This window comes from Rhinolophus ferrumequinum, chromosome 6, assembly GCF_004115265.2.
Source record: "Rhinolophus ferrumequinum isolate MPI-CBG mRhiFer1 chromosome 6, mRhiFer1_v1.p, whole genome shotgun sequence".
NCBI classification, from domain to species: domain Eukaryota; kingdom Metazoa; phylum Chordata; class Mammalia; order Chiroptera; family Rhinolophidae; genus Rhinolophus; species Rhinolophus ferrumequinum.
In genome coordinates, this window is record NC_046289.1 from 70118905 (window position 1) to 70145051 (window position 26147).

At 41.8% G+C, this 26147-nt stretch overlaps 1 protein-coding gene across 1 annotated transcript in view; it reads left to right on the forward strand.

Annotated features, from left to right (window-relative positions):
• Window positions 1–771: 771 nt before the first annotated feature.
• The window catches only part of RYR3 (ryanodine receptor 3), a 479789-nt gene continuing 454413 nt past the window's right edge, over window positions 772–26147 (forward strand). The window contains exon 1 of the mRNA XM_033107698.1: window positions 772–1037. Within this exon, the coding sequence (XP_032963589.1) occupies window positions 987–1037 (51 nt within the window). The 5' untranslated portion in view covers window positions 772–986. The remainder of the gene's footprint in view (window positions 1038–26147) is intronic.

The window sequence follows — 26147 nt, forward strand, 5'->3', positions numbered from 1 at the left end:
TGGAAAAGGACCTAAGGCTAAGTGGGATGTCTGCAGCCCAAGGAGGAGGAAGGGGTCCCAGTCTACATACTCCCCTCTTTCCCTTTATGGAGTCTACAGAGCTGGCACCCTGAAATTCAGAATAAGTTTAGGAGATGAGGGGTAGCAGAGAGAAAGTGTTCTGATGCCACCTGACCTCCGCATTGCGGATGGAATGGGGAGCCCGGAAGCTTTCTGAGGTAGAGAGAGAAGTTACTCTGTCCAGCAACAGTGGGCAATCGAGGGCTTTGATGAGATGTCCTGACTGGATTTTGAAGGGGAAGGGGCTCTTTCAAGGTGAAGAAAGGGCTATCCAGGGAGTTGTAAAGTTTGTTATAAATGGACAAACACCCTCATTGTACCTTTTCCTCCCTGCCACTCAGAAGGCCACAGGCACACCCCTCAGCCTTCCAAGGTACTCGGGTGGGAGCAAGGCGTTCGAGTTCAACACACGCACGTAAAGTGGGCAAAGCAAGAAGGTCGGTGCTCAGTCTCAGCGCGCTGGAGCTAAGCAACTGGCCTTTGTTTGTGGATCCGAGCAGGGTAGGAGGCACCCTCCGGTCGCCGCGGGGTGAGGGCCTCCGCGGAGTGTGCGGCGCGGCGCGGCGCGGTGCGGTGCGGTGCGGGCAGGTCCACCCGCCCCTGCCCAGGTTCCCCGCGCATCCCAGCCGGCTGCGCGCACCGGCTCTCCGCTGAGCCCGTGGCCGCCGCGCACTTGGCTTGGGCGAGAGGTGAGAGGGGTAGGCGGGTTGCTTGGTTGGCGCTCTGCAGTGCAGTGGAGTGTTAGCCCAGCTCCCTATATGGTTGGGGATTAGCTCGGTGCTGCTGAGGCTGAGCTGGAAGCCCGAAGAGGAGGAGGAAAAAGGAAGAGGAGGAGAGAGAGCGCGGCAGTAGCCAGCGCACGCTGAGCGGCTGCGGGGAAAAGCAGAGGCGCCGGAGGCTGGGGCAGCGCCGACGCCGCGGAAGTCATGGCCGAAGGGGGAGACGGCGGCGAGGACGAGATTCAGTTCCTGCGGACTGTGAGTCTCGGCGGCGGGGCCAGGCGGTGGGCAGGTGGGGAGCAGCGCGGGAGCGGGCGAGAAGGGGCTGCGCTGCTCCGCGGTGCCTCGTACCCAGTGGGTTCTCTGCACCCGTGGGCTGCGGAGGCGGACCAACCACACATCCGCGTGGACACGAGGGGCTGCGTGGCGACCGGCTTCTTTTCCTGCCTGTCCCTTCTTTCCCTACCGCCGTCCCCACCCCAGACCTCCACCTCCACCTCTACCGCTCTCCTGGCAACTTGCTACTTGATCTGAAACCTTTGATGCCCAAACTTTCAGCCAGGGCTGGCTCGTGGTTGCCCTGACCCGTAGGGTCAGAAGTGGAAGATCTGCACCCAGAGTCGGCCGCTTTGTCACCCCCGACACTCCACCCCAGCTCCCTGCCTCAGAGGGGCCCGGGTGCACTGGGGAACAGCCAGAAGGAACCGGCGGGCCAGGGGTGAGCGTGGTGAGCCCAGCGCGAGAAGCGGGCGCAGGCGCTCCATCCCAGTCCTGGGATCGCTCGGAATTCACCCAGCGTTGCCCCTCGGACGTTAAGCACCAAGGCGGCAACTGCTGCTGGAGCGTTGCTTGGCTGCCCCCGTTTAAGAGCAGTGGTTTCTGCTGCCGGCTCCTTCAAGCCACGCAGGTCAGGGAAACCCCCGTTTGTGGCTCCGCGTCACTCAGGTCCCCTCCCTGGCACCGGAGGGCGCTGCTCTGCCCCAGATTTTAGGGGAAGTGGCACGGGGAGGAAGAAGTCTGTTGTAGACACATCAACCTTGTCCTTTAGGAGTTAATGAAAAGCCCTTCAAGGTGGACGACGACCAGGATGGGTGGGAGGCGTTGGGGTGCATCCCAGCTCTGATTTCAGCCAGGTGACCTTGAGAAAATCGCATATTCTGCCCTTCCTAGCCTCAATTTTCTCTTGTGTAAAATGGAGAAACTATGACCAGCGTTTGAGAGTGATAAGGATTAAATGAGATAGTGAATGTCATAATGTTTTGTAAACTGTAATTTGCTCTACAAGTGGCAGATCCTTTTATATGTACCTTTTAGCTCACAGGAATTAGAATGAAATTCTTTCTCTCCCACTCTTCTTCTGCTTGTGTCCCCTCTGACCTAGTCTCTGAAGATCACAATTTAGCTCTTGTCCATCTTTCGGACCATTCCTTCTCCTTCGTGACGTGCTTCCTTACTTCATTCCCTTTCTCTTCCAAACATGGTTCCACTGTCATCGCTGGACCTCCTTCTCATTTGGGAGATATGGTAGGACCCACCACCCTTCTGCTACTGAACTAGCCATCTGATCTGCAAATCCAGACCCCATCCCCCTCTGTCACAGTGCACACAAAACAGCCACACAATTGCCCCTGTTCAGAGCCCTTTTCTTGTCAAGAAGCCTGTTCCCACAAAGCCCTGTGGAATTCCTAGGCTGTCTTTCCAACAGGTGTATTGGATGGGTGGCAGCTCAGGTACTCCTTGCTTTGTGCCCTCCTCAATCAATCGTTTCTTCTGCTTATTTTTAATGATCTTCCAGACATTGTTGATTGAAGAAATTCCCTCTCTGACAGATAGGGTCAGTGTTGAATATATGACCCAGGTGGTCAAGTCAACCTGGTGGTTTTCTTGAGATCCCCCTATCCTAAGAGTGTCTCTTTGCTTCTGTTGCCACCTTCCCTGACTTACATCCTCTACCAGGCAGTATAACTATTTCTTGGTATACCCATCACTAAGGCTCACTGTAGAGAAGTGGTTCTTAAGTTTTCTGTTTCGTGGGCATCCTGCCCCAGATATGAAAGCCCATCCATGGCCCCCTGAGGGGTTCAAGGACCAATGTTAATAACTCCTGTTGCAGAGATAGTGCATATCAGATATGGCTTTGAGGGAGACCTGAAAGTAATCATGGGGCGAGTGACTCCAAATGTGACATTATTGATTCTTTTCTTTCTAGTAATCACCTTAAGTATTTTTTAGGTGTGGTCCTCTGTAACACTGTAAAGCAGCTTAACTTCTTCATCTTTGACTTACTGGGGAGAAATGGGATTATTGGCAGAAAAATAGGTGATGAAACTGAGGAATAGGTGATGAAACAGGAAATCAAGTGACTTGGCCATGGTTGTCCCACAAGGCACTGATAAATGTCATCACATAATTTTAAATTACCACCAGAACCTGGCACTGAGCATTGCTCCAGAGGACATAGTCTTAAGAACACCCTGAGATGAGAACTGTGGCTTTCTGAACTCTGACACTCTCCCTCAATACCCATGAATAGAACAAAATTATTTCTTCGAACTTAATCACCATAAGTTTTGATCTGCATAAAATTTTGACCTTATCTTGCTGCTTTTATGGGAGTCCGGAATCATGGGGTTGTGCTAGCAGAGAAATTTTCTCACCTTTCAATATGCCCGGGTTTGAGAAGTTATTTCAGTTTGAACTTCCTCACCTGCCTTTACCTTAGGGTTTCTTTCTTTCCCCAAACAGTATCTTTTAAAGCATTTTGGCCACGTTCATCATGTAATGCCTCCTCACCTTAACCTTGTTCTGGACCAGAAAGTGGTTGATATTTGACAATGAAATAGAATCCTATCTTTGCAACCATGAACTTTACAGGATTGCCACTCCAGAGAGCAGAGGCTTTTGAATGCACTTTTAAAAAAATAGACCATAGACTAGCATTGTGTCGAGGCTCCTCATCGGGTTGGTGGTTACGGTGTCCTGTGTATTATGATACTGACAAAAATAAAAGCCGCTAGAACTATTGATGCCATGAAATGGGCCAGATTTACCGCAGTAATGACTATAGGTGTGTGTAATGGGGCTTTAGACAGTTGCGAGGTGGTGGTGTTCTCCTTGGTGGCATCCTCTGATACATTTGGAACCCTCCCTTTTCTAGGTAGGGGGCAGGCTCTCCTCAAGGGGTTTGGAGGTGGAAGCATCTCATGTTAACTAAATGTTCCTGTACCGCAAACCTTAAAATGGCTGTGGAAAACATGTCCTCTTCTGGCTTTCTGAAATCACTGGCGGTCATTGAAGTCAGTGAGAGAGAGTCAGTCAGACAGACCTAAGAATTTTCTTTACGGCTAAAATGTTCCCTCCCACTGCTGCTGGCAGTGACATCAGCCTCCCTTCTGATTGCTCGTGCTGACGTAGCCAGTGTCATTGACGTGGCTTTGAAGCGGCTCAGACCTGCTAGCTGCTGATTTGAAAGCAAGAAGTTATGGTGAGAAGAGTTGACAATTACCTTATCTCCAGACAGTTGGTGGAGCAGCTGGCACTGCATCATGCTTTGAAAGTGCCAGGCAGAAGATGTTTTCTCCCCCCAACTTTTCCCCTTAGACGATAGTATCCATTAAAAAAGAAAGAAAAACCTCCAGGCCTCAGCTTATTGTTTTCAAAATCTCACAGCCTTCTCCTTGCCAAACCCCTCTTCATCACAAGGTTAATTGAAACAGAACTCAAAGTGACATAGACATTTGTTTCTATTAATTGCAATTAAAGATTGGTCACAGGTGCCTAATTTAGCCCTCCCTATAGAAAGTTGTCTTCCTTCATACTAAATTCGCAGCTCTCAAGGCCCAAGAGAAGGCACTTGGGCTGAGAGTCAAGACTGCCCCCATTGTTTTGGGTTCCTCCCCACAGGGTGACTAGGACAAATCCCTGATTTGAGCTGTGGCCCTAATGTGAGTTCATGTCCTTCCGGAGCACTTTGTCCCAGGTTGGGATGACAGTGAACTTTCACTTGGTGGTTTATAGGTTTGTGTCTTCCATCAGCAGTCTACTTGCATAACAGCTGCGTGATGCCAGTGTCGTGCTTTTGGTAGCTTTTCCTCAAGGAGGCAGGGGGAGGAGGTGGACATGAGTGACTTCTTCCTTCAGGCACAGTGGCTCAGTGGCACAGTGACAGTGAATAATAATGGAGGGAATGCTAGAATGCAGGCCCCATAGGCCCAGGTGTATGTTGTTGGAGAGCTGGACTGGGCTGTCCTGCTGAATTAGGTTTAATGGTTAAAACGACAAAACTCAAGACTATTTCCACACTCTGAGCCTTCCAATGTCATTTCTCCCCTTCTCAGTCTCTTTTCCATTGGCTTCGGAGAGCTGATCTTATTAAAGAGCCATGTTAGAGTAGCTGGGCACCCAATATCCCCTTCTTTCCAGGGAGAGGCCCTGGGTGGATGTGAAAAGGAAGCTAGATCCTTCTCATAAAGAAATTAACTTGTCAGAAAGGCCATATCAGCACTGGGGGTGGGGGGTGAGGGGGGCAGGGGTTGTGGCTCATGCCTCGGAGGCACTGACTGACCCTGACCAGGGAGGTCCTGAGGGATTTGAAGCTGCTGAGTTCCAGGGGAAGGAGGTGATCATGGTGACTGTGAACTTGGAAAGATTTGGAATGTGTTGTAGCCCAGGGTAAAAGCAGTGAGACTAAGAACAGGTCTGTAGCTCAAGAGGTGTGTCTGATATCTGTGCATCTTTTTTCTTACTGTGTTTCCCCGAAAATAAGACCTAGCCAGACAATCAGCTCTAATATGTCTTTTGGAGCAAAAATTCATATAAGACCCGGTCTTATTTTACTATAAGACTTGGTCTTATTTTACTATAAGACCAGGTATAATATAATATAATATAATAGCGGGTCTTATATGAATTTTTGCTCCAAAAGACACATTTTAGCTGATTTTCCAGCTAGGTCTTATTTTATGGGAAATACGGTATGCTAATATGAATATTAGCAGGACGAGGACATTGCAGGGAAATACGGTTTTTAACAAGTCTTTCTTCCATTTTCAATATTGATTTAGAGAGAAAAAATATTTTTCAGGTTTCTTAGGGTTGACCTGAGGATAAAAAATGTTAAAGAAGAAAGGGTGAGAGGAATTTATCTGGAGAGCCAAATACTCTGATGATTATTTTTGAAGGACTTGTATTAAAATTATGTCTGTTTATTTGCCTCTTTTGCCTGTTTTGTGATCATTTGTTTTCACTTGTTTCTGGGAAGGACATTTTATTTCATAACTTGACTTGTCCTTTACTTTACTACTTACAGAGTTTTTAGTTTAGAAGCTACCAGTTCCATCATTTCTGATTGACTTGGCATCCTCCTGAGTGATTTGTACCAATCTCTTGTATAGGCCAAGGAGGTCCCATGTCTTCAGAAGCCAGTACTTTTTAGTTCATTTCCCATAATTCCACATCCATATAAATCCTTTTAAATCAGCTCTGTCTTTAAGGTACCCATAATACAAGATTCATCCAGTAGGAGTGGAATGATGTGATAAAAAAAATTGAACTTAGAAGCAGGAATTCTTATTTCTAGCCCTAGTTCACCGTGACCTTGAATGAGTCACTTCAGAAAATGGAGGTTTTATTTCCCCCACTGTATGAGATAGCACCTGCTTTAACAGCTTCACAGAAGCGCAGTTAGAAGCAACAGTAATTCTAACAGCACCCCGAATGAGAGAAGCGGGTGTGCTTCATAGAGTATTATCCTGTGTTTCTCCTGCACTGGGAAATCAACTCTGTTTGTGACTGAATCTTGTTGTTGAAAAAGCACCACATTGTCCCTTTCTCTCATATGTTCTCTGCTACAGGTCCTCGCCCTCATCCCAGTGTTGTTAGACCATTTCCAATGTCAGTCCAGCCCCACTGTACCTATCTGGGAAATTACTTGACTAAAGCAACGACCAGCTTTTCTCAAACAACATTACTAACAGACTTGATTGAGAAGGCAGGTCAGTTGGTGCCATAACCCTCAAAAAGCCAGGTAGGCCCACAGTATTTCAGCCATGAAATAAAACATTCAGAGTTATTTTTTGTCTTCTCAGAAAATTACTGGAGCTATTATTTCCCATAGGACCACCTTTTCTTATTGAATCCCGAGTCTCTTTCTTTCAAAGCTATCCTTCCCGTTGCTTCCCTCCCATTTCTTTTATGAGCCCATTCTTCCTTTCCGTCAAAGCACTGGGGCCAGCTCTCCTGTAAACCAACCCTGCTTTTCCTCCCAGGGATTTTGCTGCTTCAGTTACGTCTGTTTGGGGAATCATGGCCTTTGAAAAGTTCCTGTTGGCTGCACTTCGATGAAGCAGATGCTTTTGTGGTGGGAGCCCAGCCAATGCTGAGGCTGCAGGGTACCACTTCTCCCCAAGGAGCCAAGTCTAGTCTTCAGGGCTTCAGGCTGGTGTGTGTCCTCTCTGCCATCCTCTCGTTTGGAAGTCCGTGGGGTATTTTAGGGACAAAGACATTTCCAGCCACTGCAGTTTCTTTTGCTTCAGTGAGTTTTGCCATCATAGCACCTCTTCAGTTCAGAGAGAGGGAAGAAAAAGTTCTGGCACCTTAGTGCTGATCCTGCTTCAGGGATGGGCCTCGTAAGGTGCCAAGATTATTTTTTTTCCCCTCCTTGTGTCATTTCTGATTCCCGATTGTTAGAATACAAAGTTCAGATCAGCTCCTAGACTGATGATGCAGTATTCAAAAATAAAAGATCTGTGCCTCCTCTCCTCACATGCACGCCCTCCCTTCTCTAGCTCAGCACATTGCTGACTCCACAGGAAGATGTTGGGTTATTGTCCTTTAGGTGGGACACAACCTTACAGGTAGGGGACAGTGAGGTACCAGACCCGATTTTCCTGTGTTGGTGGTGTTGTTGTTTTCTTTTTCTTTCATCTTCCACCTCCTTAGGCAGTGAATTCCTCATTGGTTTTCGGCCTTGTCTACTTAAGGAGGTCTTATTTTTATTGGACTCGTGCCCAAAAAGAAGGTGAGCAAACATTATATCCTAAAATCAAATTGCAAAGAGATTCAGAAGTTTCATTCAACATAAGCCATCCTTCTGGAGTGACAGCTGCTTGTTGCTGCTTACTTTATGAGTGCCAAGAAGGCAGGAGAGAGCTCCGGAGACAGAGTTTCTGTTGTCTGTGCAGAATCTTGATGTCCTGTGGACATCAAAGTCTTACAGGACATCATCAGTTTCTCCACTGAGTTCAGTGTATATGTCATGTTATACTATGGGAACCAATCAGTGGATGAGCAAGGCAGTGTAGCTTTAAGGAAAGTATAAGAATAAAAATCTGGGATGGTATTGATTTCAGTGTGACCCATGTACAGAAGCTACCTTTCTCCTTGGTCTTCCTCTGGGATAAGGCATTGATTCCAGAAATTCCTTCTACTAAAATACTGAAATGCAAAATTGTTATCTCAGTGGGTACCATTAATGATTAGCATCATTAACAGCTGAGCTGAACCAGTTCCTGAGGGAATAGAAATTGAATTGGTGACAGATAACAGAACTTGGGAGCACTCCTGAGAGGACAAACCTAAGTGAGCTCTGCACTGGTTCTTGGAGAACCTGAGTAGGAAGAAGAAGCAATGGAGCAGAGAAGTCTGTATTCTGGGGGTGGTGCCAGACAGACTCCATTTTTCTCTACTCGTGACCTTTGATCAGAGGAGAAGAAGCCTTGAGCGACATAGGAGGAAGTGGCCAACCTCATCGCAGCACCGAGAAGAGCACTATTTGCAGCCAGGACTGGTGCTCATGAATACTTTATTTTAGATAATTCAGAATCAGAGATAACAATTAGAAAAAAGAAAGTCTCAGATTTTTATAAGATGAGCTGATTCTACATCAAAGTGATAACTAAGGTGTCGCCTTCCTGAAATAGAAAACTCCACTATCAGTTATATTTTTTATTGCGTTAGGCATCGTTATCCTAAGCAAATGCTCCAGAGTTCCTGAAACCAGCTTAGAACAGTTCCCACAGAAAGAGAGAGAGAGAGAGAGAGAGAGAGAGAGAGAGAGAGAGAGAGAGAGAGAGAGAGAGAGAGAGAGAGAGAATGCCAAGGAGATTCGTATATCTCCCAACACAGCAAATAGGAAAGGCTCTCACTGGAAGGTACAGGCTTCTCAACAGACCAGTGAGAGGGCCTGACATTTGCTCTCTGATAATTTCACAGTTGAGTTCTCTAATGGGCCTGAGGAGTGAGAGCTAAGTCAGTGGGACTACAGGAAGAAATGGAAAATTCTCCATCAATGGCGCATAAATGTCCACAGTGTAAGAAGTATTGATTGCAACGGCTGCACTCTAAGCCGTGGAGCAGATCCAGACTAAATCATACTAGGGCAGTAAGAGAGATCCAGTTGACCACAACTCCGCATTCAACCTAAAGCTGAGTCCAAGAGGTCAAGTCGAAATAGGGCAGCTGGAAGAGGGTGCGACCCCTTCATGTCTGTCATTAGGACACATCGTCATTATGCTTCACTTCAGCAGTGGTTCACCTCCAAGCCATCCTCTCTTCTGTCCAGGCTGGCTAAAAACAAGGAGTCCAAGACTATGTCATTATGATGTCTTGAACAAATCTTATTTCTTTGCAAGAGTCATTTTACTATGAAAAACACACCAGAGAACATACCAGTCAAGTGGGTAAACTCAGAGCTGAAGTAATTGCTCTATGTGGTGGCATTTTCATTGCCAGATACCTGTAAAACTGTCATCCCTTCTCTGGGTTTTAGTCCATCCATTTAGAAAGACATGGTCACGATGATTACATCTCAGAGGTGCCTCGAAAATGGGAGTGAAGGGACTCTGAGGTCTCTTCCAGGAGAACTAGGCATGTATATATGGAGGGAGTAGCTTGGAATAAAAGTTGTTGAGTTGCCCGATTGCCTGAAAAGGTTCCTATCAACCTAATAGCATGAGCCATATATTATAAACTCCAGGGGTCCAGGGGCCCAGGAACGTTCAAGTCAGTCAATTCCAAATCCCTAGGTACCTATAGATCAGAGAGAGCTCCCAAACTTAAACACTTTTGGAGCCAGGCAGGTAACAAAATGTGTGAATTGGGCTTTGTGTGTGTGTGTGTGTGTGTGTGTGTGTGTACGCAAAGAGAGACAGGCCTGATCTACACATTCCAAAAAAAAAAAAGAATCTTAAACACTGCCAGCCAAGCAAAACACATCTGCAGCAGGATTCTGAGCTGCCTGCCAGTTTGCAGGCTTGGATGGAGCCTCAGATTGTTTGAGTGAATGCACTCCCTAGAATGCATGAATATTTTTCTGAGTAGGATCAGGCTTACAATACACATCAAGGTCCTTGGATGAAAATGTCAACATAAAAGACAATGTATCATTTATCACAGTGTATAAAAGAGATTGGCGAGCAGACAGATTAATAGGCTTAATAAATGATAGACTTGATCATCAAAATGAATTCAGATTGTGCTATCTTTTATACAGCCTTTAAAATTGTCGTATGGATATAGATATCATGACATTTAAAGTAAGCAGCATATTCATTTATTGACCAACTTCTCTGTGCCTGGTCCTGAACAAGTTACCGGGAGTGTCACACAGATGAATATGACATCTTAATGTTCGATTACTCCACTGGCTGAGGGTCAAGAGGGAGCCTAGTCTTGTTTTGAGGTAGCAAGGACATCAGTCACTTCAGATGAATTTATACCATTTAATTCAACTTTTTCATATTTTTATGGTACAAAAATTGTATTTTTAAAATATGTGACCTTGGGGAAATTTTTTAACTTCTATGCTTGTTTCCTCATGTGTTAAATGAGAGTCGTGCTTGTCTCAAAGGGTTGCTGTGAGGATGAAATGAGTTCATCCAAGTAAGGTGCTCAGAAGAGAGCCCAACATATAGAAAGTCCTCAAAAAATATGTACTAGCTATTAATATTCTCTCAACAAACAGTGTAAACATTGACATTAGTCACACTAGCTACTCCAAATGTCATTGCACATTCATTTTATAGATGACAAACCCTGTGATTACTCTGTGTTTCTGGTTCCCGACGTTCTGCTTAACTCTAATGTGACCAGGCTTTGTGAGGGGAAATGAGTCTAGAATGTACATGGTCTCAAGAGCACAGATTGCTTGCTCAGTTCTCAGAGGGTCCACTTTGCAAAGCCTCTTGGTGCCAATTAACTTTTCCTCTGGCAATTTTTGATTACCCACATTGATGGATGGGCAACATGATTTGGACAATCGTAAACACAAGTCACCCATTGTCTGTTTCTTTTTTTCCTTTTTTGTTTTTTAACCTCTGTTTTAAATATGGAAATTTCTCTTACTGGGAATTCGCTGTGTTTTCAGCAACACAAGGTCATCCCACTGTACAAGTCTGGCTATGCACCTTTCGGATCTCTGCTCATGTCTGCAGATGTGAAGCATGAATCTAAAGTATGATCCTTGGTACATACTTGAATGCCCTCTCCTCTGAGGGTCCAAGCCTCTGATTCTTACCCCCTCCTCTCAATCGAACATTATTCTCGTCTTTTTTTCCTCTCTGCTTTCCATGGAATTAAGTTGGATACTGTTGGCTTTTTGATCCCTACTAACAATTGTCCCTTCCTTGGTTGAGAGTAGATGTTTACATAGTTAGCATACTCTGCTCCTTGAGGAGTGACAGGTGAATAGTGAAGTCTAGGCTTATGGGCTAATGGTGCCTTGGTTTTGATTCGGTTGTATCACTTTAATTGGCTTTTCATATTCACTCATAAAGCTGGTCCCCAAAACTGAAAGCTTAATTGGGCTAAGTGGATGGAAAATTTTGTTTGAACAATTAATGTGAGATTTCCCCCCAAAGATAGAGAATAGGTGGGCTTTTGATTTCATTAAAGAAAAAAGGAGCTTTCTTTGGTGCTAAATTTTGGTGTTTTGCTAGCTAGCAAGAAGTTTCACTGTTTTAGTTGTGCATAGAAAACTAAACTGTATGGTTGAGTTATTTCATCTATTCTAGCCTCAGTTTCCTAATTTATAGAATGGTGCAAACCATAACTAATTCACCAGGAGGGGTCAGGATAAAACAGTCGTACCCCAAGATTCTCCAGAGCAAGTCCCTGATTACTGTTGGCTGCCTCTTTCCCCACAACATCTGATAATGTCTGGCACTACGGATGTCCCCAGAAAGCACACTTTATAACGTATGAAATGCTGTGAAAATGTCACACATGCATATAAGAATCTGGGCAACAGTGAAGTCTGATGACATATGTATAGAACTCACTATTCTATTCAAATCAATTTTAGATCAAAGTTATTTTGACATATTTATTTTGGTACATAAATGTTATTTTATTGGCTCATAATTAGGCATAATTGTATACAATTCATATAAATGACGATAATTCGTACAAATTTTGCCTACTCAGACCAATCTTTTTTTTCCTCCTTTTGTCAACATTAAAGTCGATGGTTTCTCTGATGCTACATACTATTTTCGGATCCCCATTTTCACGGCCATCGGTGTCAATACCATTATCACATGTAGTCTCTATTAAGAGAGTAGTTAAGAGCTTAAGGTAAAACCGACTTGGGTGTGAATTTTGGATTTGTCGTTTGCAATCTGCGAGAAACTGACAGTTCCTTCATCTCTAAAATGGGGACATTAATAACTTTTCCTGTTACTGTCGACATAATTAGATGTGGTAATGTTTGTAGAGCTGCAATGAGCACAGTATCTAGCTCATACTATGCGTATTTTCTCTTCTGTGCTGCAATATATGATGTGATATAATACATATTTTAATGGTAGAACCTACTCCCCAGTGGCTGGGGATTCCCTTTGCAATGCCCATGCTCAGCCCGAGCTTCTGCAAGATACCTGGGACCCTGAAGCAGCTGCTTTTGCGCGATATGGGGATGTTTGGGAGGTGGGGGTTGGGAGGTAGAAGATGCACTGAAAATGTTTATTTACTATAATTTCAAACTCAATTAATTGGCAGAAAACTTAAATAGCTCTTCCACCTGCTCCCTAGAAGCCTTAGCCAAATGAAAACTTGTGGGTGTACACGTGTTCGTGCTTGATTTTCTGAATGCATGAAGGTTGCAGTCCCAAATCATGCTTTTAACGAACAACAGGGACCTATGCCTGACTCCCAGCTGTCTGTCGGTGATGACAGTACGCTGACTGATCCCGGGGCTTTGCTCTGGTCTCTAGCTGTGCTGAGTGTATGTCACTCATGTTCATGTCTCACTGAGGCTTCCAGAATACACATAAGAAGGCAAATAGCTCATTAAGCTAGGCTTCCAGAACTAGTCTAAACTCCCCAAATCAAATGAAAATTAAAAAGTAGATTTATTGGGGTTTCAGAGTAAAAGATTGAGAGTTAACCTCTCTCTAGCCCGCATTAGGTGTAATATATCCTTGGGGAGGATGTGACCTCTCTGTCCCAGACTCTCTGTCATCATGTGACAAGGCGCATGGAATTCCTGACATTCAGTATACTCCTTTGGGATAAGGCATTATCTCCAAGGCAAACGTATTTGTCTGGAGTGAGAGAGTGAACTTCGGTATTGCTATATACCCCATTTTGGGTTGTCAGATTATCTAGAAATAAATTCTTGATCTGGTAACATGACATTTGGGCTGAAAGATAAGGCATGGTCACTAGGGCACAGGCAGGTTCAATGCTATAGTACAGAACCCTGAATCTCCTAGAGAAATAGAAAGAAGAGAGGGTACATTTAAAAAAATAAAGATGGCGCCTAAAGGATAAGGGTAAGGAGCAAAGAGGCCAAGCATCACTACTGTCATTTTCACCCCAATCTTATTTTGTAGATGCCAGTACCTTAGAAGGGACTCAGTGTTTTCTATTAATAGAGGAGTGATTCTAATGTGAAACTTCTCTTTCTGCACTGCATACGTTTCTTCATCTTTGGCACTTACCCATCATCTAACACTCTGTATTTTATTATCCTGTTTGTGTCTCCTACCACTCAATGGCCAGAATTGTCTTTTTTTCTTTGCTGTATTCTCAGTATTAAGGATAGTGCTTGGCACACAGTAGGTGACTGTAAATCGTTGACTGAATGAATAAACCCTCACACGCTGGCCTTCCAGCCCACATCCCTACCTCACTGAGTCCTCTCTACCTAAGTTCCCCTTTCTGTGCTCTTATGGTTGGGGAGACTGATGTAAGTGAAATGTTTGTTTCCATGAAGATAAAACCCCAACCATGGAATCATCCAAGCTTGGGGATACAGGGACTAATGTCTCAGTTTCTGACCTCAGTGATTATATGATGTCAGCTTATGAAAACTGAGAAATGAGGATGGCTCTGATGTCACATATTTGTGTGCCCAACTCTCAGGACTAAACACACTGATGGGACAGTTCTAGGTCCTTATGGAAATAGACAATGGATTGGGGGCAATTCCATATGAAGCATTTGCTCTATGTATCATTGCTGTCAGTTTGATGACTATTGATATTTTTGTAGTTTTTGTGCATTAGGTGTTTGCAAACTGATCTGTATTTGAGAAACTCAGTTGTTTTGATGTCAGTTTACCTTGGAAAAGATTTCTGTGTGTTTTCAAAATCTCTAGTCTGTACCATATATAAAACAGAAACCATTCTAGATGGCCTCTTTCTTTCCATGAGATTCTTGAGTGCTATAGACAGCAGATGCCGGCCTCCACCACCGGTAGGTGAAGATGCAGTTTTGGAGCAGAACTTAGCCATCATTCAGACATGAAGGGAAGCCATTTTATTAACGGTTCAAATTATTAAATAATTCAGGATTGATTTTTGTTTGGCTTTGAAATGTACCTTACTACTTTCATGTTGCTTAGCTTGCTTTTTACTTTTATATCATCCCTCTTTCTCCCTAGTTCCATTCCTCCTTTAGGACCGAAAGGTTCTTCTAAACCTTCTTCTGAGATTTTCTCCTGCAGGATTCTGAATAGGACTATAATGAGATTCCTCTTTGTCTCTCATAAAAGTCTGTCGAGGTGCTGTTTTCCATGTCTACTAACCTAGATAAGAACTAATACCTTTATAAAAGGTTCATAAGTTATTTATGATTATTATTACTTTTATGATTTAGTATTCCAGTATGGATCTAGGTAAAAACCCATGGCAATCAACTGTTAATTTTTGTGTAGGGAAGCTGGGATGCTATGTGTTATTGAGTCAGCCAGCCAGCCAGTATTTGTTGAGTACTTACTATGTGAAAGGCATGTGCTAGGAGATTTAAAGTTGAGAAAAATATATAATCCTATTCTCAAAGATCTTATAGTAGGAGAGTTAGACATCTAAAGAACTCACAATAAAGTAGGACAAAGAATAAAGTAGGGCAAATAAAGGCAAAAGTTATGCATTCTAGAAGGAATAGTTAATTTTGATTAGGGAGTCAGGGAAAATTTAAAGAGGAATATTAGAACTGGGTGAGTTCTGTAAGATGTTGATCAATGGAAAATGGGCTGAAAAATTATATTTTGGGCAGAAGGATCATCATAAAGTAAAACCCAAAGTTGTGAAAATATATGACATGTTCAGGGAACTGTAAAGACTAGAGCATAAGGGGTACATGGAAAACTCTTGGGAGGTGGGACTGGAAAGCTATTTTGGAAGCAAATCAGGATGATCTGGCCTCCGTTCTTTAGGTAATGAAGAACTAGGTAACATAAATTCAGTTAATGTTAAAGATTTCAAAAAGATATGCTTATGTTAATTTAGTACTGCATGATTTTGGTAAAGTAGAAATATAGATATGGATTATGTAAGTGTGGTTTTTATGTTGGTTTCTTCAATTCATAGTTGGATATCTGATACTTTGAGACTCTAGTTGGCCCTTTAAAGGACAAATATAGCTCCCTTGAGTAACTGCATCTGTAAAGACTTGACTTGAGACATCTGAGACTGTTAGTAAGACAGCACCTCTGCTAACAGGGATCTGGCCTTGCCCCTGGGATGGAAATGAAAAAAAGAGTCTCATGTTGCACCTAAACTACTTCTTCATGGGGTGAGAACTACTCTATAGCCTCAGAAGATGATTGACCTTGGCTTGGGCCAAGGGGTTTAAGATGACAGAAAAAGAAGTAGGAACTTCCAGAACATCTAGAAAATAGAAACTGACTAGTACCACAGGGCTGTAGCCCTGCTAAAGGCCTTATTGAGGACTCTGGCTGTTGAATGTGTAAGTACCAGCAGTGCCCCTCTTACACCAGACTGTTACACTTTGGCTCCTGCACTTCTACCAGAGGCCATCCTTAGCCCATGGGGCACACGAGCCCTCTAAAGCCACTAGGGGTAGAGGGGTAGTGTGATGCAACCTGTTCTCCAATAGACTCTATATCTCTAGCCCTTTGGTGACCTACCATTTGTTCACATCTAATAGTAAGGAAAACTAGGAGATCAAAAATCAAATCAACGCATTTGGATGCTTTGCTTAAAATTTTGCTAAAAGTTTAGTGAGGAATAAGACTGGGAAGTAATTGTTAATTATTGTTGTCTGGACTAATTAATCTGGTTCTTGATCATGTTGTGCAAACTCTGTCTCCTGATACATAACTCTCCCTTTCTCCATAAGACTGAACAGCTCCCTGGAGGCAAGGTCTTCTTTACTTAGTCAGTTTGATCCCTTACAGTTCCTGTCAGTGCTCAGATTCACATAAACAATGGCTCAGTGATTTCATGAATGATTCTTTTTATTCAATGTTTCTACACGATCTCATTGCTTAGACTAGGTGTTCACCAAGTGTTGCTTTAGAACTTTAATGTGTGTTCTTAACTAGTTACTTATAGAAAGGGACTCTATTTTCAGAAATTGCAGGTCCCATTCTGAATTAGACAATGGGAACTTCTAATGGGAATGACTCTTTTTCCATAGTTTAAAAGGTGTGTGTGTGTGTGTGTGTATGCACAAGTCTAAGATTAATCAGAAACTTTAGATTTTTGTTTTTGTTTCTGATATCTCCCCAAGGCCAGCACCACACAGCCAATTGCATGTGCTGAATAAACATTTATAGAACAAGCTAATAAAACAAAATGGAGAAAACAGGAGGAAGCATAAGTTTCTTTCAAATCTGATACCTCATGTTCCAACTAAACTCTACCCCTAGGTCCACCTATGTCATTGATGCCCCTGTGTGGGATGTGATCAAACATCTTTATCTTTCTGGAGTGCTTTTCCAGCTTACCATTGTTCCTGTGTAGGAATGCTTAATTAAGAGGGCCGTTCATCCTAGCGTCTTCCTTCCATCAAATCTTCAGTTATTGCTTCTCAGATCTCATTCTTCAGTCAAGGTCCTGTGCTACTGTTTCAGATGGGACCCTCCTCTGTTACTAATCTACGTGGGATCATTAACACGAGTGCCCCAGATAATACTCTCTTTGCTTTCAGCAAGAGCTTCGTTATAGTTTTGGGGACATTACATATATGCCCGTAGGAGTGCACATATTTCTCAGGTTGTAGTGAAGATTGATCTGCAGCCTTCCTTCCCAGGTGTTACAGTTGGTGCAATTGTGATCTTGGACTTTGGTTTGTGGATCTAATATTGCCCCTCAAATGCCGGAATCATTTTGCAGCTTTTTAATAAAACCAGACTTAGCATTCATTCATATGCGTCTAAACCTGTAAGACTTTCTTTTTCCTCCTCCTTCTCATGCTTATGTATCCCTTTTCCTTCATGCCTTGCTCCCTTTTTTATCTCCCCCCCACACACAGCCAACTTTTTATCAGCTGCTTCTCTGTTTACACATTTCTAGCTCTCTTTTTGCAGTCTTTCTCTGGAAATAAACATGAGTACAAGTACTAGGAGTATCCCTACCTGGAATACTAATGTAAGCCAACTGAGCTCCAGTAAAAGAGATGGAAGGTCAGAGCAGCGGCCGTTTCCCTCTGCTTAGCGACCTTCTGTGGTGTCCACCATGTCGGGGCTGCAAGCTTAGGGACTGTCTCCTGCTTCCTCTTCTTGCTAAAGCCCACTTCCTCCCTCTTGACTTAGAGAAAGTTTCTAGAGAATATGTCAAACACATGGGCTGGTGAATTTTTTTCTCTATTTTATATGTAGGTCAGACCTGGTGTGTAGTTCTAAGCAGGGTTTCCATGAGTGGGTCAACATCAAATATTTAACTTTGTCTCCTCTAAGAAATTGAAAATTTTATGTCTCAGGGAAGCCACTGGCTGAGGGATATGAGTGATGCTAATAAAAGTTCCAAAAGATTTATATAAAAATAAAAAAGTCAGGCTTCAAGTTTACCAGGAGAAATTACTTGGCTCAAACCTATTATCTATGTAGCGTTTTAAAGTTCATTAAACTGATGAGTGAAGAATTAATGGTGAAGGAAACTGATGTTTCTGAAAGGATATTTGTATCAGGCTCATTCATTTTAGTGTGTGGAGAGGTATTGTACTTTGGTGCATTTTGGTCAGAATTGGAGCACATATTACATACTAGAAGCTGGAGCCACATTAGTAAATGCTTACTTTCCACTTCTCAAAATTCTCAATTTTCTTAAGAACAAAACTTTTTGCCATTACAACATTGTCTGTTTCTTACAGTTTGACAAATGGTAGTCTATTTTTCATTTAATGCCTGACCACAAGACAGGTCTCTGCCCAGTGTAAGCAACCCACAAAATGGCACCCACTTGCAGGAGACTCCACAGTCCACTGCACAGAGAAATGTTAGTCTGAGGTTATTTAATGCCAAGAAGGAGATATTTATCAGAATCCAGGTAATAGAGCCAAAAGTTGGGGGTTCGGAAGGTGACAGTTGCTAAATGAAGATGGCAGTTCAAATGGACAAAAGGAAGTGATCCTTGATGTAAATATAAAGACCCTGAGGGCCATTCAGGGCAATTTTCTCACAGAGGCTTGAGGCATTCTGGGCCTTAGTCAGGGTGGTCAGTTTCTGTGTTACGTTCTATGGAGGCACCATCCTGACCAATCAATCTCATAAATAACTTATCTCAAGGTGATGATGCTTGTTGACTTCATTTCAAGGTAACACTTTCTTTGTCCCTAAATTATTCGGGTACACCCTTTTATGGACTATAGTCTCCCATTCACCAACCAAACCTACCTCTGCTCCTTCTTCATGCCTTCTATTTATCCCCATAAATAAACTTACATTAAATAAAGCTAAAAGAGGAGTTTCTCTGTTTTCATTTTCTCTGTCCTTGTAGCTCCCTTTCTGAAATAGTCTCACAGGAACAGTTGCTAGAATGCCATTTTTTGCTACCCAGCTTTCCTCCCACTGACTGACTGTACCTTCCTACACACGTATGGGAAGTGGGAGGTGGGTGATGTTCATAGTCTCGCTCTTCTGTCCTCTGACGTCTCCTACTCTTCTTTGCAGAGTCTACCTGCCCAGTCTTCCTTCACGTCATAGTTCTGTTTGGTATCTTGTGACTGTTTCTACAAATTAACTTGAGCTCGGGTAACCAAGACTGTGCCTAGATAATTTTATTTTAAAACCAGTTTTCAATGTTTTGACTCATGGAAGTGGATTAATAACTGGAATTTTCAGCATGCGAGTAGCAGGATGGCATGGATTGTAGCAGCAGTAAGAAGAGTTGCTCAGAACCAACCTCGCCCCAGGGTATCAGTCTTATGGATATAGTTGCACAGAATTAAACTTTAAACGAGACACCAGTGAAATATTAGTTTTCACAGGGTTCTCTCTTTAAAAAATACCCACTCGTTTAACATTTGTAATCTTCGTTCTGTCAGTAGTTTGGCAAACTTGGGCTATTGCTCATTCATCTCTAATATGAATGGGGCTAGATCATTTTTAAGTTCAGTTCCAGGTCTAATATTATCTCACAATTGTAGTAAATGACATTTTATTTATGAAAAACTATATGCTCTAGTAAGCATTTCATTTATTCTAGTATTTAACAAGAATTTTTTGAGTTCCTGCAATAGACGCTAGGGATGTAATAGTAAACATAACAGTGAGTTCCTGCCCTCATGAAGCCTATGCTGCAGTTAGGGAGACAATGAGCATAAAAACAATGAGTAAATATAATTTTATAGAGAGCTAACAGTTATGATGAAAGTAATACATAATCAGGGGCTAGAGAGTAACAGTTTGTGGAGGTCTGCTGGTTATTTAAGGCAAAATAATAAGAAGGTACATTTTAGTCGAGTTCCGAATGGTACGAGAGGGAAGTCACAGAGAACGTAAGAGAAAAGAGAGAGAGAGAACAGGTCAGAGGCCCTAAGGCTGAAGAGGCTGGTGTGAAATGAGCAAGGAGAAGATGAGGTTAGAGGTAAACAGTCTCTCTAAATTAACTTGAGTTAGGGTATTAAAGATTAACAAATACTGTTAGATCTAACAGGGTCTTCTGAGGCAATTTAATATATCATGTGGGGGTTACTATTCTAAATTATTTATGTATTAACTCATTGAGCCCTCACTTCAACCTTATAATGTAGGTAGGCATTGTTATTATTTCCATCTTACTACAAGGAAACTAAGACTCAGAGGTTAAGAAACTGGTCTAAGTCACACAATCTGTATGTGACAGAGCCAGGTGGTCTGGCTCTGGCTCCAGGGTCTCCACCCTTGACCAATGTGTTCACTGTCTTTAAAAAGTAGGGAGTTGGGATGTTGGTCTGATGAGAAGCCCTTGGGAGGTTTTAACAAGGGAGTGACATGGTTAAGAGCTCTGGCTTCTGTGTAGTAGGAAAGGAATGGAAACTGGGAGAGCTGTTGGAAAGTGACTGCAGTGGTCCAGGTGAGATGGTGGCTTCCACTAAAGTGTGAGCCATATTGGAGGCTGTGTGTGTGCCTCTTCATCTTACTGTATACATGTTCATACATTAGACTTAACCACTTTTTTCAAGACCTTTTTCAAGACCTATACTTTGGACCTTTGAGAAGAATCATCTTTTAAAAATTGATTGATTCTCTTTCAAATAACTTAAAAATTGTCCTGATGTCTACCGCCTTAGGGAACAGTCACATAGTTAAGAAGGCAAAATAACCTGTCCTTACACTCATTCCACCTATTATCTTATAGCTGTTTAATTTGCTGGTCTTCTTATAAAGTAGATCACTAGCTAATTCCACATTTTGGGAAGATGTACTGAAGCATAGTCTGGTTTAATTAAGTAATTATTTGTAGCAAATTAGAAATAGACTCTTAGCTAGAAAACAAAACAGACTCTTAATAGTTTAACTATTTAGAAATAGACCTTTAGTTTCCATGATTTACTTAGTAATGACAATGCTTCTAGTTATTCTGCTGTGACAAGAAATATACACATAATATATATTTACATATTCAATATAATATTTATATAATTCTTCTAATAAATATATAATTAAATAATTCTACTGTGACAAAGAGCATATACTTACAATATATATTTATATATTAAGTGCTGAAAATAAGATATTCAGTGAAATGATCTTTTAAGAGTAAAAACATTCACCTATAAAACAAATCTAGGAAAGTTTGCTACCAACCGTACTTCATTACAAATGTACTTTATGAGGAATAAAATTGATTCCAGAAAGAGGGTCTGAGAAGAAATAGGAAATGGTAAGGAAAACAAAATAAACGAAGTAAACAAATAAAAATGGTAAGCAAGTCTATATTGAAATAGTAGCAATAAGTAAGTTTTGGGATTAAATAAATCAATATATATTCAAAATTCTGAGCAATAAGAGCATATAAACAAGGAAGGAAGTCATTGATTATAAAGAATTCTTAGGTCCTTTTATTGTTATATGAAGGTAAAGATATTAATTTTAGACTTTAAGTTAAATATTCAAGTTAAAATTTCTAAATTAGCCTATAAAAATGTAGAGGTTAGCAAACTTTTTCTATAACAGAGTAGATAGTAAATATCACTATGTACTGTTGTCACAACTCTATTTCAGTTACTCAACTTTGCTCTTCTAGTACAAAAGCAACAGTGGACAACATGAAAATGAATGTGGCTGGATTCCAATAAAACTTTACAAAAACAGGGGGCAGTTTTAGCCACCGCTTTTGGTTTGCAGACCTCTGCCTTAAAAGCTGACATTAGAAAAAGAGAATGGCTGTAATGAATGAATTAATCGCCTATCCTAAGAACTTACAAAAAGAAAACAAAAGAGGAACAACAGAATAAACCCAGAGAAAGGAAGAGAAAGGAAATGATAAAGACAAGAACGGAAATAAATGAAAAGAAAGACCCATAAAACAAAGCCAAAATCTGCTTATTTTAAAAGACTGCCTTAGCCTGGGTGCCCCAGAAACCAGAACCTTAGATAACGACTGAGGTTTCTAATATAGTAGTCCCCACCATTATCTAAGGTTTTGCTTCTCACAGTTTCATATACCTGTGGACAACCACAGTCCGAAAATGTTAAGTGGAAAATTCCAGAAATAAACAATTCATAAGTTTTAAATTGCATGCCATTCTGAGTAACGTGATGAAATCTCTTGCTGTCCTGGTCCATCCCTCCTGGGATGTGAATCATCACTTTGTCCAGCATATCCACACTGTATATGCTACCTCCCCATTAGTCACTGAGTAGCCATCTCAGTTATCAGATAGGTTATGAGAGAGAGAGAGAGAGAGAGAGAGAGAGAGAGAGAGAGAGAGAGAGAGGGAGAGAGAGACAGAGACAGAGAGACAGAGACAGAGAGAGACAGAGAGAAACCACATTAACATAACTTTTATTACAGTATATTGTTATAATTGTTCTATTTTATTGTGAGATGTTGTTAATCTCTTATTGCCTCATTTATAAATTAAACTTTGTCATAGGTATGGATGTATAGGATAAAACAGTTTATGTAGGGTTCGGTACTATCTGCCGTTTCAGGCCCCTAGGAGTCTTGGAACATATCCGCTACTTTTATGTGGGAGATCCAAGCCCAGGGTGCGAGAATGGGTAAGAAGAGTAGCAAAAAGCATAGGGAACTCTCAAATGGAGAGTTCACAGCATGTTGCCTGTCAGCACACTCACCCTGCTGTGTGATTTTTCATCCAAGTTTGACAGTGGAGGAGTGATTCAGAATAGGTGGGCTCCGTGCAAGAGAGAAAAAGAAGAATGTGACACATAAGGTTCGTGTTGCAATACAAAGACTAATAATGCTTCTCGAATTCTGGAAAGACTGATGTAAACTAAAAAAGGCATGAGTAAACAATATTAGGAATAATATGAAATCTGTGATGCAGTAGGAATTTAAAAGATAAGAGAATATTATGAACCACTTTATGCCAATAATGTTGAAAACATAGGTGTTACATCAAATTCCTAAAATAGCATACATTTTCAAAACTGATTCAAGAAGAAGTAGAAAATTGGAATGCTCCTACAAACTGTTAAATAAAATGAATCAACACATTTTTTAAAATTTCCTTCCAAAACACAGGGTTTAGGTAATTTAAAAGGCAATTCTATAATAGCCACAAAAGATCCAGCACCTGATACCTTGCAAAGCCTTTTAAAAGAATATAAAGAGAAGAAACACTCCCAGATTGATGTCTGAAGCCAGCACAGTCTTTAAACCCAAATCAGTCAATGATTATTATTTTTTATACCAATGTTTTATTAGTTTCTGTATCAATGACTATTTAAGAAAGGAAAATTACCAAGTTCACTTTTAACATAGATCCAAAATCCTAAACAGAGTATCATCAGACTGAATTTATCAATAGATGATAAAGATAGTACATCTTGACTGTCAATTAGTGCAGCCACTTTGGGAAAGAACATGGCGCTACCCGACAATATGGTCGAGTTGATCATACGCAAACCCCATGGCTTGGTAATTTTCTTAGATAAAGCCTCTTAACTCATGCACATGAACATGAACATGTGTTCAAGCATGTTCATAGTGTTTAATAACTCACACACCCATCAGCAAAAGAATGGGAAAAAGTATGCATTCCATACATATATGTTCGAGTATCTATACTTATCTACATGTTAATGAATTATCTACAGTTACCTGCAGCAATGTAGGAATATCATAGTGAAAAACGCTAGTCCTCAAAAACTATAAACACTTGGTTTTTCTTATAAACAAGAAAAGCTAAACAATATATTATTTATGGGTATATATACATGTACTAAAACAATGAAGGAAAGCAAGTGACTGAAAAACCTGCAAATTAATGGCAGCTGTTACCTCTGGCAGATGGAACGGGGGGGTGGGGGGGTGGGTGTGGGTGAAGTGGGAGGAGAGGGCTTCCTGAGATTGGTAATATTGTTTCTTATTCTTATATTGGAGGAGGGAACACAAGGGTTGTTGTTATATCGTATATGACATCACACACACACACACACACACACACACACACACAGAAGTATTTTCCAGAGGGAGTTGGGACCACTACATACAGACCCAGAGGGGTGAAGGAGTGTGCGGGGTTCAGGACTAGGGAGGTGAGCTGCTGCTCAGCTTGTGGAGGTGATGGGGGTGTGGCTGAAGCGCAGACTGGGGGGGACACATAGGATACCTGTCCCTGCCTTCTGTCCAAAAAGGATTTTAAAAAAAAATCAAAAAAATGTTAGAGTTCAAAGAGATTGTAAGTCATTTCTAGACCAGATTTATATTTTTTCAGAGGAGGCAAGTGAGGTTCAAGGATGACCTATCCAAAGCCACACAGCAAATTAGTGGCAGGGCCGAAACCAGAATTTAGGTCTAATGACTCACCTGGCCAATCCAGGTGCTCTACACCTACTTAGCACACTAAACAAATGATTCAGCGGGGGAGTAAGAGAATCAACCTGGGAATGGATGGGTGGGCAAGATTTGTGCGTTCTGGGTGAGTAGCAGGTCTGCCCCGCACCCGTGGTGGGTGGATTACTTCAGCATTTAGGAAGGCGGCATATGTTACCTGAGTGCTCCTGCTGGGAGCCTCCCTGACTTCTGGCCCCCGCCATCTGCAAATTTCCATAGTGTGGGCTTTAGAAAACTGACAATTAATGTCGTGGCCTCAAAACTCAAATTTTACGAATTGGGAATAAAATTCAAGATGATGAAAGTTATACACGTAAAAGAAATTTTTTTGCCTGTTGAAAGTTAAGACATGTTCATTCTTCTCAGCTGCACTGGGATTTGGTATTAATTTCTTGAACTAAGCTCTCAGTCCTTGATGCCAGTCTTAGTTTCAATATCTGCTTGATGGCTTGATATCCACTGACTAAGGACTGAAAATATATAATAGGTGGAATTTCCATCATCTGCCATAGTTTAAAAAATAATTTTCAAGGAAAGCCAGTCTCTAGTTCCATGTCCACAATATTTCTAATGATCTTGTTTGTTCTAGTTAAAGCTAGTTTGTATCAGTCTGTGTCCTCTTTCAGAATCCTTCTTCCTTCCCCCAAATTCAAAATCAGAAACAAAATGCCTCTCTTCAAAACTGCATGATTTTCATTTAAAAAAAAAATTTGTTCCACTACCTGAATCTATGTCTCAGATTTCTGGGTTTACATTGCTATTGTAATCAAACTATAAATTTCCCAGCCATACTCGGAGACTTCACCTCACAACCATTTCCAAGGGAATTTCTTATTCATACGCACAGCTCAGAAGTTCTGTTCAAACTCTGTCCCCTAGATCCCTCCTCAAAGGTAATGTTGGAGGACAAATTGCGATCTGTGACAAAGTCTCTAGGTACAATGCCTTATCTCATGGGACTCTAAAGGAACGAAGTAGAAGGCTTTGCAAAAACCAGAGTTGGTGGTTTTTAATGTTCTGTCTTGCTTCGATTAATTAAGACAGATATGAACATGCACAGCAAAGCTCCTTTTTATCATAGAAATGAGAAATTGGCATCAGGGAGCATGATTTTATTACCTTCTCACCTCCTTACTATTAAAAAAAAAAACAAAAAAAGCAGCCCGTGAGCTGATGCATGGAGCGTCATGGTGTAAGCAGAGAGAATCTGTTCCCACGGGTCCTCTGAACGTTCTTCGTTCCTTAAAGGCATGGGGGGTGGCTCTTTGCTCCCCCACAAGCTCCCCGTTTCCCTAATCTGCCATTCTGTGTCAAATGCAAAATTAAATTTAAAAAATCCTTTATCTTTTATCCATTTTCTCTTTTACAGTCTAACAAACACCTCCCTTTGTGTTTCTCTGTGTGGTCTCTTCTTTGTGGTACATACTGCTAAATCTCACAAGAGAATTCCTGTTGGGTTATTTTGTCACGATGTTGTGCTTCTCCCCACCCCCGTTTGACTTCCCAGATGCCCTCATTTCACTGTCTTTTGAAGTTTCCAGCCTTTTGCATCTTCAGAGCAATTTGTGATCATCCTTACTTAATTTTTCACTGTATCAGGAAAAGAGATTGTTGTTATCAGTGAAAAAACATTTCGTTTTCTTTAGTGTTATTTCCTGTCCGCACAGCTTGATATTTT